Consider the following 16,985-nt stretch of genomic DNA (forward strand, 5'->3'; position numbering starts at 1 on the left):
AGAGTGTGTTGCTGGAAAAGCACAGCAGGTCAAGCAGCATCCAAGGACCAGGAGAATCGACGTTTCGGGCATAAACCGTTTCATCAGGAATGAGGCTTGTGGGCCAGGGCTGAGAGATAAATGGAAGAGAGTTGAGGTGGGTAGCTGAGAATGCGATAGGTGGGTGAAGGGAGAGAGAAGGTGATAGGTCAGGGGGGGAGTGATGGGCAGGTCCGGAGGGTGGTGCCGAGTTGGAGGCTTGGGATTGGGATAATGTGGGGGGAGGGGAAATAAGGAAGCTGTTGAAATCTACATTTATCCCGCGTGGTTGCAGGGTCCCAAGGCGGAATATGAGGCGTTCTTCCTTAAGGCGTTGCATGATAAGGGTTTGATGATGGAGGAGGCCCAGGACCTGCATGCCCTTGACGGAGTGGATGGGGGAGTTGAAGTGTTCAGACACAGGGAGGAGGGGTGGGGTTGGTGGGCGCGGGTGGCACTGCATTGGGCCCTGGATACTATGGTTTTGATTGGATCTCCTGAGGTAGACAAACAGGAGGCTGGAAGAACACAGCAAGCCAGGCAGCATCAGCAGGTGGAGAAGTCAATGTTTCGGGTACAACCCTTCTTCAGCACTGGAAGTGTGGGTAGGCGGAGCTGCAGGTAAAGGGGGAGGGGGGTGTTGGGGAAGGTTTTTGGCAGGGGAGAGGGGCAGAATGGTGAGGTAGTGATAGGTGTACACAGGTAGAGGGTATGGCCTGGTTGGTGGCTGGAAGGGAGGGTTAGTCAGTGGAATGGAAGGGAGAGGAGGGACTGGAAAGGGGGTTGGGGGATGGGAAGGGAAGGGCAGGGGCTAGAAAGGGGGTTAGGCGATGGGAACAGAAGGGCAGGGGCTGGAAAGGGGGTTAGGGGATGGGAACAGAAGGGCAGGGGCTGGAAAGGGGGTTAGGGGATGGGAAGGGAAGGGCAGGGGCTGGAAAGGGGGTTAGAGGATGGGAAGAGAGGGGGAGGGTCTGGAAAGGGGGTTAGGGAAGGGGAAGAGAGGGGGAGGATCTGGAAAGGAGGTTAGGGGATGGTAAGGGGAGGGTCTGGAAAGGGGGTTGGGGATGGGAAGGGGAAGGATCTGGAAAGGAGATTAGGGGATGGAAAGGCAGGGGAGGGTCTGGAAAGGGGGTTAGGGGATGGGAAGGCAAGGGAGGGTCTGGAAAGGGGGCTAGGAGATGGGAAGGGGAGGATCTGGAAAGGGGGTTAGGGGATGGGAAGGGAGGGGAGGGTCTGGAAAGGGGTTAGATGATTGGGGGTGGGTCTGGAAAGGGGGTTGGGGATGGGAGGGGGGGGAGGGTCTGGAAAGGGGGTTGGGGATGGGAAGGGGAGGAAGGGGCTGGTAAGGGGGTTAGTGGATGGGAGGCAGGAAGAGGCTGGAAAGGGGATTAGGTGATAGGGGAAGGGGCTGGAAAGGGAGTTTGGGGATAGGAGGGGGGAAGGGGCTGGAAAGGGGGTTTGGGGATGGGAGGGGGGAAGGGGCTGGAAAGGGGGTTTGGGGATGGGTGGGGGAAGGGGCTGGAAAGGGAGTTAGGGGAAGGGAAGGGAGGTTCTTTGAAATTCGAGAATCTCCTGAAGCAGGATAGTGCTACATGATGACTTCAGCAGCTGTAAGATCAATCTAGAAGCTCAGACGTTTTAACATCACCATCCCCTTTCCATGATCCGTAGACAAATGCGGATGAGGAAATCATTACTCACATTTCCACGATGTTTTCCGGAAGGTTGACCGGGATTTCGGTCAGCCCTTTCCCTCGGCAATCCACGATGTTGTTGCTGCACACGCACGCTGGCGGACATGATGTCGCATGGGCATTGCACGACTGAGTCTCGGTGGACTGTGGCCCTGGGAGGACACAAGAGGAGACTGCCTCAGAACAGGCAAACAGATACACACAGCAACTGAGAAGGGTTCTCCACTGCTGACTGAGACTGGCAACAAGTCATAGAGATGTACAGTATGGAAACAGACCCTTCGATCCAACTCATCCATGCTGACCAGATGTCCTAAATTAATATAGTCCTATTTGCCAGCATTTGACCCATATCCCTCTATACCCTTTCCTATTCATATAACCTTCCAGCTGCCTTTTAAATGTTGTACTTTTATCAGCCCCCACCACTTCCTCTGGCAGCTCATTCCACACACGCACCACCCTCTGTGTGAAAATGTTGCTCCTTTGGTCCCTTCTAAATCTTTCCCCTCTCACCCTAAACCTACACCCTCTAGTTCTGGATTCTCCCATCCCAGAGAAAAGACCTTATCTATTGACCCTATCCATGCCCCTCATGATTTTATAAACCTCTACATGGTCACCCCGCAGCCTCTGACACTCCAGGGAAAACATCCCCAGCCTATTCAGCCCCTCGCTGTAGCTCAAACCCTCCAACCCTGTTAACCTTTCAGCAATTATCAACAAGTAAACCAAAGCTTGCGTCACATCTCTGGACAAATAAGCCAAATACTTGAGAATTTCTGCTTCATTTTTAGTCAGGTAAATGTCCAATTGACTTTAATTGAGACAATTTATATTTATTCGTCCTCCAACTTAATTGCCTCAATTTGTATCCTTGTCTATATTTTTAAAAATTCTGTAAGGTTTGTACTAAGGAACTTGAACGTAAGATGGCACCATAAAAAGGCAGTCATTGTACAAACTTTTCATTGAATCCCTGTACTGGAGTACAAGTGACAATAAAGTATATTCAATGCAATATGTTTGTCTTTTAAACCAAAATTTAATAAATGCATTTGAGACCCAGCAATTTAAAGGTTGCCATCGCCACAAGCCTTATACCTTTCAGAACCTTTTAAATGTGGTTTGTAATGTGTGAATTTGCAGTTCATAGCTGGAAGGAGCTACAGCGATGAAATCGATGGGACCTCGATACAGGACAGCTGCTCCAGTGAGATGTTCTCACTAATCCAGAGGCTTGTGCCAAAATTGGGGGAACTGACTCACAAACCAGTGAAACAACAGCCTGAGGGAACCACACTCGCTCGATTGCATCTGAACATAAAATGTCCCAGGTATCAACATCACCATCCCTGTGATTGACCTATTGTGGCAGTAGATCATCTCCATCAGTTAGTGGTACTGTAGAATAGAGACAGAAAGGACTGACCCTCAAGATTGAATCCCAATGTCATAGAATCCCTACAGCGTGGAAACAGGCCCCTTCAGCCCAACAAGTCCACACCAACCCTCCAAAGAGTAACCCACCCAGGTTCATTCCCCTGAGTAATGCACCTAACCTACACATCCCTGAACACTTCGGGAAATTCATCCTAACCTGCACATTTGTGGACTGTGGGAGGAAACAGGAACACCACGAGGAAACCCATGCAGACACAGAGAGAATGTGCAAACTCCACACAGTTGCCTGAGGCTGGAATCTAATCCGGGTCCCTGGCGTTATGAGGCAGCAGCGCTAACCACTGAGCCACCGTGCCACCCCATGTCTCAGGGCATCAGGTCAAACACAGACAAGGAAACGTTTGGCTGATTTTCTTTTTGATGACTTACGGGAGCTAGCAATTGCGGGCCAAGCCAGGAATTTTTCCCCACGTCCAGTTGCCCAAAAGTAACAGAGGTGGGGTGGCCTTGATCGCTAGCAGTCCATTTAGTGTGGGTACACCCAGAGTGGCATTTGGAAGAGAATTTCAGAATTCTGACCCAGAAGGAACTACGGTTTATTTCCAAGTCAGGATGGCGAGTGGCTTGGAGGGGAACTTGAAGGTGGTGGTTTTCCTATGTATTTAGTGTCCTCGTCCTTTCTAGATGGTGGTGGTTGTGTGTTGGAAGGTGCTGTCTGAGTGGCCTTGGTGAATGCCTGCAGTGCATCCTTGGGCACTGATAAACACTGCTGTTAGCCTTCTCTCGGAATTTTATTGGGATCCCCCTCCCCACCCCCCCAAATTTCCGTGCTGCCCTCGTTCTCCTTTGCAAATTCTCTGAAGCCTCATCTTCTCATCTACTTTTTCAGTTCTGCTTCCGAGACTCTCTCTCTCTGTCCGTCTGTCTCGCTCTCTCAGTCTCTCTCTCTCTCTCTCTCTCTCTCTCAGCTGAACATTCCCACTCCTTGTTTGGTGAAGTCACTCTGGGGCACTTTCTGCATTCAGTAAAGTTGCAAGTTAATGCAAAACCCATCAAAACAAAACTTTCATAAAGGCAACCAGAGGAAGTGAAAGTCAAATTTAATGTGATTTTTCTGCAGCTGTTTCAGAAAGAAAACTAAAGGTGCAACACTTGTTTGAGGCTGGGGTAATAAAAAGCATCTTCAAATGAATGTTTCCATTTCGCTGCTTCAAAACAAGACTCTATCAGGCCTAAGGAGAAAGTGAGGACTGCAGATGCTGGGGATTGAAGCTTAAAAATGTGTTGCTGGAAAAGCGAAGCAGGTCAGGCAGCATCAAAGGAGCAGGAGAATCGACGTTTCGAAGAAGGGCTTATTCCCAAATCGTCGATTCTCCTTCTCCTTTGATGCTGCCTGACCTGCTGCGCTTTTCCAGCAACACATTTTTAAGCTCCATCAGGCCTAAAACTGGATATGTCGGTCTACAGTTGAACATTTATGTGCATATAAGAAAAATGGACCTATCAATTGCATTTTACGGGAGACCACCCCAAAGTAAGAACTTGGGCCAAACATAACAGGGATATTTGAAACAGTAGGGACTGTAATTTTAAAAGAGTAGAACACACATATTAACTAGCAGGGCTCCATCTCTTGATTGCATTCGAGCTATCCACCTCTACGTTCCTCCTGTGTGACTTTCTTCTATTTATTCATTATTGAATGGAGGGGGATTGAAGGGGGAAAGCACCAGCTATCCTGCTCCATCTGTCACAGTGGTTACAAGTTTACAAATGCAAGCCTTGTAATTCTCTGGTGTTTTGTTGACATTTCATTAACGGCGGACATGGCTCCCTGCTGAAATGTTTGACTATGACTTGTCCTTTTCAGCGTGTATCAATAAATCACCAACATCTGTTCCATTGGGCTTTTGGGACCATTCTTGTGGGATTAGCAATACCCCATAAAGTCACTGATGGATTATCTGATTTTTGCCCTTGACTTTTCCATATTTTTCTCCATCCTCTCACTCCCTCTCTCTCTTTCTGCCTGCCCTCTCCAAACTGCATTCTTCAGTTCGGGAAAGATAAGAATGCTTTAGTCATAGAGTCATAGAGATGTACAGCACAGAAACAGACCCTTCAGTCCAACTTGTCCATGCAGACCAGATATCCCAACCCAATCTAGTCCCACCTGCCAGCACCCGGCCCATATCCATCCAAACCCTTCCTATTCATATACCCATCCAAATGCCTTTTAAATGATGCAATTGTACCAGCCTCCACCACTTCCTCTGGCAGCTCATTCCATATACGTATCACCCTCTATGAAAAGATTTCCTCTTAGGTCTCTTTTACATCTTTCCGCTCTCACCCTAAACCTATGCCCTCTAGTTCTGGACTCCCCCACCCCAGGGAAAAGACTTTGTCTATTTATCCTCTCCATGCCCCTCATGATTTTGTAAACCTCCATAAGGTCACCCCTCAGCCTCCGATGGTCCAGGGAAAACAGCCCCAGCCTGTTCAGCCTCTCCCTACAGCTTAAATCCTCCAAACCTGGCAACATCCTTGTAAATCTTTTCTGAACCCTTTCAAGTTACTCAACATCTTTCCAATCGGAAGGAGACCAGAATTGCATGCAATATTCCAACAGTGGCCTAACCAATGTCCTGTACAGCCGTAACATGGCCTCCCAACTCCTGTACTCAAGACTCTGACCAATAAACGAAAGCATACCAAACGCCTTCTTCACTATCCTATCTACCTGCGACTCCACTTTCAAGGAGCTATGAACCTGCACTCCAAGGTCTCTTTGTTCAGCAACACTCCCTAGGACCTTACCATTAAGTGTATAAGTCCTGCTAAGATTTGCTTTCCCAAAATGCAGCACCTCGCATTTATCTGAATTAAACTCCATCTGCCACTTCTCGGCCCATTGGCCCATCTGGTCCAGATCCTGTTGTAATCTGAGGTAACCCTCTTCGCTGTCCACTACACCTCCAATTTTGGTGTCATCTGCAAACTTACTAACTGTACATCTTATGCTCACATCCAAATCATTTATGTAAATGACAAAAAATAGTGAACCTAGCACCGATCCTTGTGGCACTCCACTGGTGACAGGCCTCCAATCTGAAAAATAACCCTCCACCACCACCCTCTGTCTTCTACCTTTGAGCCAGTTCTGTATCCAAATGGCTGGTTCTCCCTTTATTCCATGAGATCTAACCTCGCTAACCAGTCTCCAATGGAGAACCTTGTCGAACGCCTTACTGAAGTCCACATAGATCACATCTACCACTTTGCCCTCATCAATCCTCTTTGTTACTTCTTCAAAAAACTCAATCAAGTTTGTGAGACATGATTTCCCATGCACAAAGCCATGTTGACTATTCCTAATCAGTCCTTGCTATTCCAAATACATGTACATCCTGTCCTTCAGTATTCCTATCTCTCTCAACAACTAACCCCATCAATGGTTTGTTCATGATATTTGACCCATTCCAAAGCAATGGCCAATTTCAGTGAATCAGCAACTCATTCACCTTTTAGCTTTCTGCTCCTGCCTGAAAACAGAGACCCCCTCCCCAATCCCCTGACTGACCTTTCATCCATACTGGCTGTGATAGAATTCCCTTCAGAGTTTTCCTGATGTCCTCTTGTAACCTCTGGGAATGTGCAGTGCAAACTCCAGCAAGATAACTTACTGGAGCTAATGGCCCCTTACTGTTTCTTCCAGTGTTTTACATGGAGTCATCGAGTCATACAGCACGGAAACAGACCCATGCCGAACATAATCCCAAACTAAACTAGTCCCATCTGCTTGCTCCTGTCCCACCTCCCTCTAAGTCTTTCCCATTCATGTACTTATCCAAATGTCTTTTCTACGTTGTAACTGTCCCCACATCCACCACTTCCTCAGGAAGTTCAAGAGAACCATTATGCAAAAAATTGCGCCTCATGTCTTTTTAAAATTTCACTGCTATCATCTAAGAAAAGTGCCCCCGAGTCTTCAAATCCCCATTCCAGGGTAAAAGAAAAACCTACCATTAACCCTCATGATTTTATACACCTCTATTGTAGTCAGTTCTCAACCTCCTACGCTCCATTGAAAATGTCCCAGCCTATCTAGCCTCACTTTATAACACAACCCGTCCATTACCCAGCAACATTCTTGTCAATCTCTTCTGAACCCTCTCCAGCTTAATACAATCCTTCTTAATCTTCCACTATAATGTGAACAGCCACTGCAGCCAATTTGCACTGTACCCAATAAAGTGAAATGGAATAAATAACTTCTTTTAGTGATGATAGTTGAGATTGGTCAGAACACCAAGAATTCTTCTCTATATAGCAGTCGCAAAATGCTAAGTCTCTCCACACTTGTTGCCAGCCCCGCTGAGTTTCTCTAGCATTTTCTGCTTGTTGTTTCAAAGTTATTATTTAAATAGTGATAGAGGAGTTTTGTTTTATATCTGCCAGAGATATAACCTTTAGTTTAATGTCTCCCATGTTGTGCAACACATCTTCAGTACTGCAATGAATTATCCAACTGGATTATGCATTCATAAAGGAGGTTGGTAGGTGGAATTCATGGTTGAAACTTTATTGCTGGAACAGCACAGCAGGTCAGGCAGCATCCAGGGAACAGGAGATTCGACGTTTCAGGCACAGGCCCTTCCTGAAGAAGGGCCTGTGCCCGAAACGTCGAATCTCCTGTTCCCTGGATGCTGCCTGACCTGCTGTGCTGATCCAGCAATAAAGTTTCAACTTTGATCTCCAGCATCTGCAGACCTCACTTTCTCCAGGTGGAATTCATGACCTTATGATGCCAAAACAAGTGAACCAAAGTCAACACTTAAAGACCCGCTACACTTTCATCAATGCCCTTGTGCCTGGAGTTGGCAAATGAATCAGCACATTTCCCTTGATGGAAGTGTGTTTCAATGGGAAAAGAACAAGTTTCAACTTTGATGCCCCCATTCAAACCCACTCAAATGAAAAATGGGAAACTCTATTGAGACAGCGGGATGAATGAACTCAGGATGTGTTTGATTCACTTTCAGAACTGGAATGAGCTTCTTGCAGAATATTATTCGCATCCACTAATCATTATGTTTCGTTTTGCGTAACTGCACATTAATTCACTGTCATGTTCTTCATGAAATATTACATCTGTGATGTGCTTCCATCGGTCAAAAGCAGAGTTGACCACTGGAAAGTTGGTAAGATTGCAGAGTGTTGGTAAGAACTTAAGAAACAGGAGCAGGAGTAGGTTTTCGAATTCGGTCGTGAGATATCAAAAGATGAAATCAAAAAAGTGGTCTTGCAACTCACTAACTTACTGACTCTAGTCCATTCCCAAGATGTTTCTGGTTGTACTTGTGGTTTTGAGTAGAATACCCTATCTGAGGCAGTCAAGGGCTTGTTAGAATCAGTTTGCAGATTCATTCATAGTTCCATTAGAATATCTCTTACATTTTCGCTAATGATCTTAATACAAGGCAGCTGAGGACTGATTAGAATCAGGTCCCTTGACAGTGGATCATACACTGTCTCATTATCCATGAATTTTAGTTAAATGCAAGACAGCCATATCCTATTTACTGTTGTACTGTCTGGGGAAAAACCTCTTTGTCAGTGGGATTGGGTAGCAGGAATTAAAGGAACTATAAAAAGAAAGTCATTAGATATAATTCGCCATCAAACACTGGCCCCCTGGATCTGATTGAGGCGTTTCCAATTTGTTGCTGCATTTGTTTCAGGCTACTGAATTAAAGGACACAAATCATTTTCCTTTTGGACTCCTCTCCAAGTTGTGCCTTATCCTGCCTTCATTCTCTGACTCCCACATCTCTTCTTCATCATCACATGGCAACTGCTCTTCCCAGGCCCACAGCTGTGAACAAAGCTCAGTCCATCACACAAACCAGCCTTACAGCTTAGTCCATCAAACAAACCAGCCTTATAGTCCAGTCCATCAAACAAACCAGCCTTATAGTCCAGTCCATCAAACAAACCAGCCTTACAGTCCAGTCCATCACACAAACCAGCCTTACAGCCCAGTCCATTGCACAAACCAGCCTTATAGCCCAGTCCATCACACAAACCAACCTTACAGCTCAGTCCTCACACAAACCAGCCTTACAGCTCAGTCCATTGCACAAACCAGCCTTACAGCCCAGTCCATCGCACAAACCAGCCTTACAGCCCAGTCCATCACACAAACCAGCCTTACAGCTCAGTCCATCACACAAACCAGCCTTACAGCCTAGTTCATCACACAAACCAACCTTACAGCTTAGTCCATCACACAAACCAGTTTTACAGTTCAGTCCATCACACAAACCAGCCCTCCATCCATTGACTCCATCTACACTTCCTGCTATCTTGGGAAAGCAGCGAACATCATCAAAGACCCCTCCCACTCCGGTTGTACTCTCTTCCACCCTCTCCTGTCGGGTAGGAGATATAAAAGTTTGAAAACATGTTTCAACAGATTCAAGAACCAGCTTCTTCCCCACTGTTATCAGACTTTTGAATGGACCTCTCAAGTTTTAATTCTGTTCTCTCTCTCCCTGCATCTTCTCTGTGGCTGTAACACTGCATTCTGTGCTCTGTCCTGCTTACCCGATGCATTTTGTGTGAAACGATTTGCCTGTAAAACAACACTTTTCACTATATCACGGTACATGTGACAACAATGAATCAAATCAAATCAAAATCTATTTCCCTTAAAGCCTTTCGAACACTCCCTTCCAACAACTCCCCTCAGTTGAGCATTGCTGCTCATGACAGGGGCAAAGTTAAAAATCACACAACACCAGGTTATAGTCCAACAGATTTATTTGGAAGCACTAGCTTTCGGAGCACCACTGCTTCGACAGGGGGCCCCACTAGTTACCTGATGAAGGGGCAGTGCTCTGAAAACTAGTGCTTCCAAATAAACCTGTTGCACAATAACCTGGTGTTGTGTGATTTTTAACTTTCATCTGAGTCCAACACCGACACCTCCACATCACGATAGGGGCAGGCTGCTTGCCCCTCAGCACTACTCCTCAGTTCCATTGCCAGTGACAAAAGGGACCTGCAGTTCTACTTCCTGTCAGTAAGAGTTTAGCAGAGGTCTTATGGTATAGTGCTAGTGTCAATACCTGATCCACAAGACTAGGGTTCAAGTTCCACTCTCCCAAGGCATACTGTAACCTCTCTGATCAAGTTGATTTGGGAACTCTGGGTTTTCCCTTGCTCTCTGATAGACCTCACTTCCATTTAGTCAGTGGTTAACACTGCTGCCTCACTGCACCAGAGGCCTGGGTTCAATTCCAGCCTCGGGGGACTGTCTGGGAGGAGTCTGCACATTCTCCCTGTGTCTGCGTGGGTTTCCTTTGGGTGCTCTGGCTTCCTCCCACAGTCCAAAGATGCACAGCTTTGGTGGATTGGCCTCGCTAAATTGCTCGTAGTGTCTAGGGGTGTGTGGGTTAGGTGCATTAGTCAGTGGAAATGTCGGGGAATGGGTCTGGGTGGGATACTCTTTGAAGGGTCGATGTTGGGCCAAAAGGCCTGTTTCCACACCGTAGGGATTCTATGATAAGGTACTGCTGCAATGTACAGAGTTGCCAATCCTTTCATCATCAATGACCCTCAGAGAACACTGCTGGTGAAACTATTTTCAATGACATTTGGTTTGTATTTGCATTTACCTTCCTACTAATTTCAAACTTTTGCCGTATTTTATTCTCACAACCTTTTTCAAATGTTAACTTTCTTAAGGCGAACAGGTCCAGCACATTATGGGGCAGCTATGAGGTGGTGCTGGGGGCTATAGAGGCATAGTGTCATAGAGATGTACAGCACGAAAACAGACCATTTGGTCCAACCCATCCATGCGAACCAGATATCCTAACCTAACCTAGTCCCATTTTCCAGCACTTGGCCCATATCCCTCCAAACCCTTCCTATTCATATACCCATCCTGATGCCTTTTAAATGCTGTAATTGTACCAGCCTCCACCACTTCCTCTGGCAGCTCATTCTAAACACGCACCATACTTTGTGTGAAAAATGTTGCCCCTTAGGTCCCTTTTAAATCTTTTCCCTGTCATCCTAAACCAATGCCCTCTAGGTCTGGATTCCCCCAACCCAGGGAAAAGACCTTGTGTATTTACCCTATCCATGCCCCTCATGATTTTATAAACTCTACCAGGTCACCCCTCAGCCTCCAACACTTAAGTGAAGATTCAAGCCCCCCCTCCCTCTGACAATTGAGGTAGGCCACATTCATCAGTTCTACTGGAGAGTGGCATTTACTTTGTGTTTGGCCCTCAGCCATTTCAATTCACTGAGCAACCACTTCTCCCAAAGAACGTACAATAAAAAAATGCCATCCTCTGCACCCATAGCGGTTATCATTCTCTGACTAAGTATGAGCCAGCCATCCCGTGTTATGTCGGGGTAAATATGGGATGGGGGAGTAGGTCTGGGTGGGTTGCTCTTGGGAGGGTCTCTGTGGACTTGTTGGGCCAAATGACCTGGTTCCATACTGTAGGTAATCTAATCTAATCATCCTGCTGGCAAATTGTCTTTGGTAATCAAATAATTTCCCTTCTTTCCTTCTGAAGTGCCAGTTGTTAGTGATTGATGCTATAGGGACAGCAACCTGTGCCTTCCTGCAAGCATAAGACATATGGGCCTCCCATCCCCACCACTGCTCAATCTCCTAGCGATGGATCTACTGGTGTTATTGCTGGACTGGTAATCCATAGACCCAGACAATATTCTGGGGGGACCTGGGGTCACATCCAGCCATGACAAATGGTAGAATTTGAATTCAATAAAAAAACCCTGGAATTAAAGGTCTAATGTTGGCTACAAATCCATTGTCAAGGGGATAAACCCATCTGGTTTACTCATGTCCTGAGGGAGGGGAATTGCCATCCTTACCTGGTCTGGCCTCCATCTGATTCCAGACTCACAGCAATGTGATTGACTCTTAACTGCCCTCTGGGCAATTCGGGATGGGCAATAAATCCTGCCCCTCATCCCGTGAATGAATAAATGTAAGAAAAAAAATATGAGCCCGCTCCTGGCTTTACCCATCTAAAACTCTCATCATAACTCCATTCCCTTAACTGTCAAAATCCATGTTAAATGCACGTGGGCGGCACAGTGGCACAGTGGTTAGCACTGCTGCCTCATAGTGCCAGAGACCTGGGTTCAATTCCCGCCTCAGGCAACTGACTGTGTGGAGTTTTCACATTCTCCCCGTGTCTACGTGGGTTTCCTCCAGGTGCTCCGGTTTCCTCCTACAGTCCAAAGATGTGCAGGTCAGGTGAATTGACCATGCTAAATTGCCTGTAGTGTTAGGTAAGGGGTAAATGTAGGGGAATGGGTGGGTTGCGCTTCGGCGGGTCAGTGTGGACATGTTGGGCCGAAGGGCCTGTTTCCACACTGTAATGTAATCTAATCTAATCTTACTCACTTCCAGTGACAGCTAGTTTTGGTAGAGAAACTTCTTTTGGATTTCTTGAACTTGCATTGTTTTGCCCACAAATCACTCTCTCTCTCTCCACTCTACCAAAACATGTCTTCAACCTAAAGGCCAACCACTAAACAACCTTGCAGACTTGTTTTTTCTTACTGCTTAAAAGGAACCTCACACCTCGCCACATCGATGCCAAGTGGTAAGTACAGGAAATTATATCAAAGTGTTGCACTCACATCGAGGAACTGGAAACCTACCACACTGCCGCAGCACACAATGATGTGTTCATACAGCGCAACCAAGGTGCCCACCAGAAGATGTGCTGTGGCTTGCTCAGACTGACTGAATAAGCAAGAATCATCATGGCCAGTTGGTGTGTAGCATACAGAACTGCGCGAAATGTGATCCTCAGTCCATGGGTTACCACAGAAACAAGTAAATAATGTAATGCCACAGCTACATTTTATCTTGTTTACAACAAGGAGACCAAAGCCAGATGGAAAGAATACAAATGAATGGCCTCGCCTCATCCACATTTGAAACACCGTTTCAGAAAAAAAAAAGTCGTAAGTAGGGCAGAAAACAGACAGCAATTAAAAATCCAATTACTTCCTCAATAATTGAAACAGGGCAAATCCAACATCATCTCAGGAATCTGTAATTATTTATCCTAATTGAAAGCACACTGCGGATATCCGACATGGACATGGCTCCAGCAAATTAACTGCTACTTTAGTACGGGTTTCAACAGTTTCAATTTGTGACTGAGTTTCGAGATGCATAGGGTATACGGAGATAAATTTACAGACAATGCCCTGATTTAATTACATTCTTTCTGTCACAAGATTTACTTCATAAAAGGTGTCTGCACAGATCCCCTGTGATATACGGATTTAAAAATGGTTTTAAATGAACCAGTTATCACAATTGCCATAAACCTGCTCTTGGAGACGTTATGGACAATGATATTCTGCTTCAAGGATTTGGGAGGGGGGGGAGGTTGGCGGGAAGACCAATATGAGGTCACACGACTCTCTTTCTTGTCTCCATGGCTATAAAAGCTTGTGATCCATCTCAATTGATGATTGGGTTTAGGAGAGGACACCACATTCTGTTTCCTGAACAGCTGAAGATTCTGTCCTCCGACTAGTTTCCTCTTCAAAACTTGGTAAATGTAAAGCGTCACTCAGACCCCAACTGTACAGTCACCATCCTCTTTCCAGACCGTAGGGTGCTCCCTCATTAGTGAGAGAGAGAAATGACTGGTGGTGATTTCACCTGAGGGTCACCACACCTCAGGCGAGGGGAGATATTGAGAAGAAGAGTCTTTCATGGTAACCCCAGCCAGTGCGGGAAGTGAACCCATGCTGCTGGCATCACAAACTAGCTGACCAGCAAAGTATCTGAGCACACACTGCAGCTTCCAGGCTGAACTACAGGAAAGGTCATCAGCATCTCGTCAAACCTACAAGATCACAAAGCAACATGACAGTGTCTACTCCAAATCAATAGCGTCATTGGGACACTGCAGCATTGCATTCCAATGTTGTCGGTCTGGACGCAGACAGACAATGTCTAGTCTTTTCCAAATCAACAAGATAAAAGATAAACCCCAAGGCATCCAATCCAAACCAGTTAGTATCACTCTGAAACACAGCTAGTTCGTGCCAACAGTACCACAGTAACACTCTACGGTGTCTCATCCAAACCAACATGATCACAGTCATACTCGAAAGTACCCAGACCAAACCAACAGCAATGAAATGAAATGCAGCAGCATTCGGTCCTAACTAACAGTATCACAGTGAAAGAGTACAGTGGCAAGTTTAATTCAACAGTAATGGGTTGAAATCTTACAGAGTCAAGTTCAAAATAGCAGTGTATGGCTAAAGAGTCTCGTACAATCCAGCAGTATCACAGTGACATCCCACAGAGCTGAGGTTAACAATTAAACCTGACAGCATCTAATCCAAAATAACAGTCTCTCAGTGGGGCAGGGGGCAAGGATGATGATGATGATGATGTAGTGGTACTGTCACTGAACTAGTTATCCCAAAAACCAGCGAATACTCTGGGATCCTGGGTTCAAATTCCATCAAAGTGTAGGATGGAATCAAATTTTTTTTAAAAACATTGGCAGTCATGGAGGTTTGCAATCAGGAGGGATATGGGCCTGGGAGGACTCGCCATTGACCCCTGGCCACCTGTCACAATGCATCAATCCAGCAACATCACAGTGAGGCTTCACAGCAACTGTTATAAATAAAAACTATCACACTAACACTGAGCAGGGTCAGGTTCACACCAACGATACCAGCATAAAACACTCCAGCTTTTGGACAACAGTCTCACTTTTAAACTTCTCAATGTCTCATTTAAATTTTTCTTTGCTGTGACCCTCTGTAGCAGTCACAGGGACACGTACTAAAATCCAGTCCAATCCAACAGTGAGGCCCAACAGCATCTGGTTTAACCAAACAGGATCACACTAAATCTCGACATTATCCCATCCAAAACAAAGATGTGACAGTGAAATCCCACAGCGCCTGGCATCGAGTACAAAATAACAGTATCACAGCAAACCTCTACAGCGTTCTGTTCAAACTCACAGCATTGCAGTGACACTCTTAAGTGTACACTTCCTATCACAGTGTATCTCTACACCCTATTGCCCACAACCAACAATCATACAGTGAAACCTGCAGAGTCCAATCTGAACCTCCATCATTAGAGTGAAACCTTGCAGCAACTATTCCAAACCAGTAGCGCCTCAGTAATAACTTACTGTATCATAGTAACAGTATCATAATGAGAACCTACAGAGTCTATTGAAAATCAACCAAATCAGAGTGAAAGTCAACAGCATCATGTGATAAACAATATTATCACACGAAACACTAGTATCAAGTCTGAACCAACACTATCACAGTAAAACACTGCAGTGTGTAGAACAAATGAACTGTATCACAGTAAAACTCTACAGTAGCTTGTTCAAGCCAACATTATCGCAGTAAAAGACTACAGTGTATAGAATGAACCAACAGTTTCATAGTAAAATATGAGAGTCCAAAGCAACAATATCACTATAAAATCTAGTGTAAACCATTACTACCATAATGATACCTGATAGCATTTAATTCAAATGAGCAGTAACAGAGTTAAACTAGGAGAAATTGAGGACTGCAGATGCTGGAGATCAGAGTCGAGAGTGTGGTGCTGGAAAAGCACAGCAGATCAGGCAGCATCCGAGGAGCAGCAAGATTGACGTGTCAGGCATAAGCCCTTCATCAGGAAAGAATTAAACTCCACAACTTTGATCCAAGCTAATAGTAACACGGTGAAATCCTACACTGTCTAGTACAAATCCTCAGTCTCACAGCGTAATCCTACATCTAGTCTTAACCAACAATATTACAGTGAGAACCTATAATGGCTAGCCCAAACCATGCCATTGTGAAACTTTGTTGTGGCTAGTTAAAACTATAACGGCATAGTGAAGCTCTAGTGTCTGGTCCAAACCTACAATGTCACAGTGGCACTCTCCACCTTTGACTTCAACACAAGAGCAGGTCAGTGAAACTTTACAGGGTCTAGGCCAGACCAATAGTACCACAACATCCAGCTTAAACCAGCAGCATCACAGTGAAATCCTCCAGTGTCTAATATCTCTGTGACACTCTACAGCATTTAGTCCAAACCGACAGCATTACAGTGAAATTCTACAGTGTCTGGGCAAAATGAACAGTGTCACTGTGACACCTACAGCTTCTAGTTTGAACAAGCAGTACCACAGTGATTTCTTCCAACAGCTATTACAATAAACATAGAAATAAACATAGAAAAACTCAGCAAGTCTGACACCATTCTGTGGAGAAAGACACAAGAGTTCTGCTCTGAAGAATCATCATACTGCACTCAAAATATTGACTCTGCTTCTCTCTCGACAAATGATTAGGAGATGCCAGTGTTGGACTGGGGTGTACAAAGTTAAAACACCAGGTTATAGTCCAACAGGTTTATTTGGAAGCACTAGCTTTCGGAGCGCTGCTCTTTCATCAGGTGGTTGTGGAGTATAAGATCATAAGACACAGAATTCATAGCAAATCTCTCGACAAATCGAGTGTCTCCATTGTTCTCAGTGTTTGTTTTAGGTTTCGAGCATCTGCAGCATTTTGCCATCATTCAACTGTCATCATAAAACTCTACCGCATCCAATCAAACCAACAGTGACACTGTGTCACATCAAATCAACAATATCACTGTGACACTCTCCAACTTCAAAGTCTAATCCAAAAGTAGCAGAGAGAAAGTCTACACAGCTGAGACTAAACCAACAGTGTCAAAATCAATCTTGGTTAAGCTAGCCACATTGCAATAAAATTCCACGACATTCCATCCAAACCAAA

The 16,985-nt window shown here is 45.4% G+C and overlaps 1 protein-coding gene across 2 annotated transcripts in view; it reads right to left on the reverse strand.

Moving 5' to 3' along the window:
• Nucleotides 1-16,985, reverse strand: part of LOC122556810 (slit homolog 3 protein-like) — a 685,608-nt gene that overhangs the window by 189,923 nt on the left and 478,700 nt on the right. For both annotated transcript variants that reach the window (XM_043704014.2, XM_043704015.2), the window contains one exon: nt 1,720-1,864. In XM_043704014.2, coding sequence (XP_043559949.2) covers nt 1,720-1,864 — 145 coding nt within the window. The remainder of the gene's footprint in view (nt 1-1,719; nt 1,865-16,985) is intronic.

The sequence above is a fragment of the Chiloscyllium plagiosum genome, unplaced genomic scaffold, assembly GCF_037043375.1.
Source record: "Chiloscyllium plagiosum isolate Xiang-an unplaced genomic scaffold, Cpla_swu_hap1 HiC_scaffold_16, whole genome shotgun sequence".
Lineage (NCBI taxonomy): Eukaryota > Metazoa > Chordata > Chondrichthyes > Orectolobiformes > Hemiscylliidae > Chiloscyllium > Chiloscyllium plagiosum.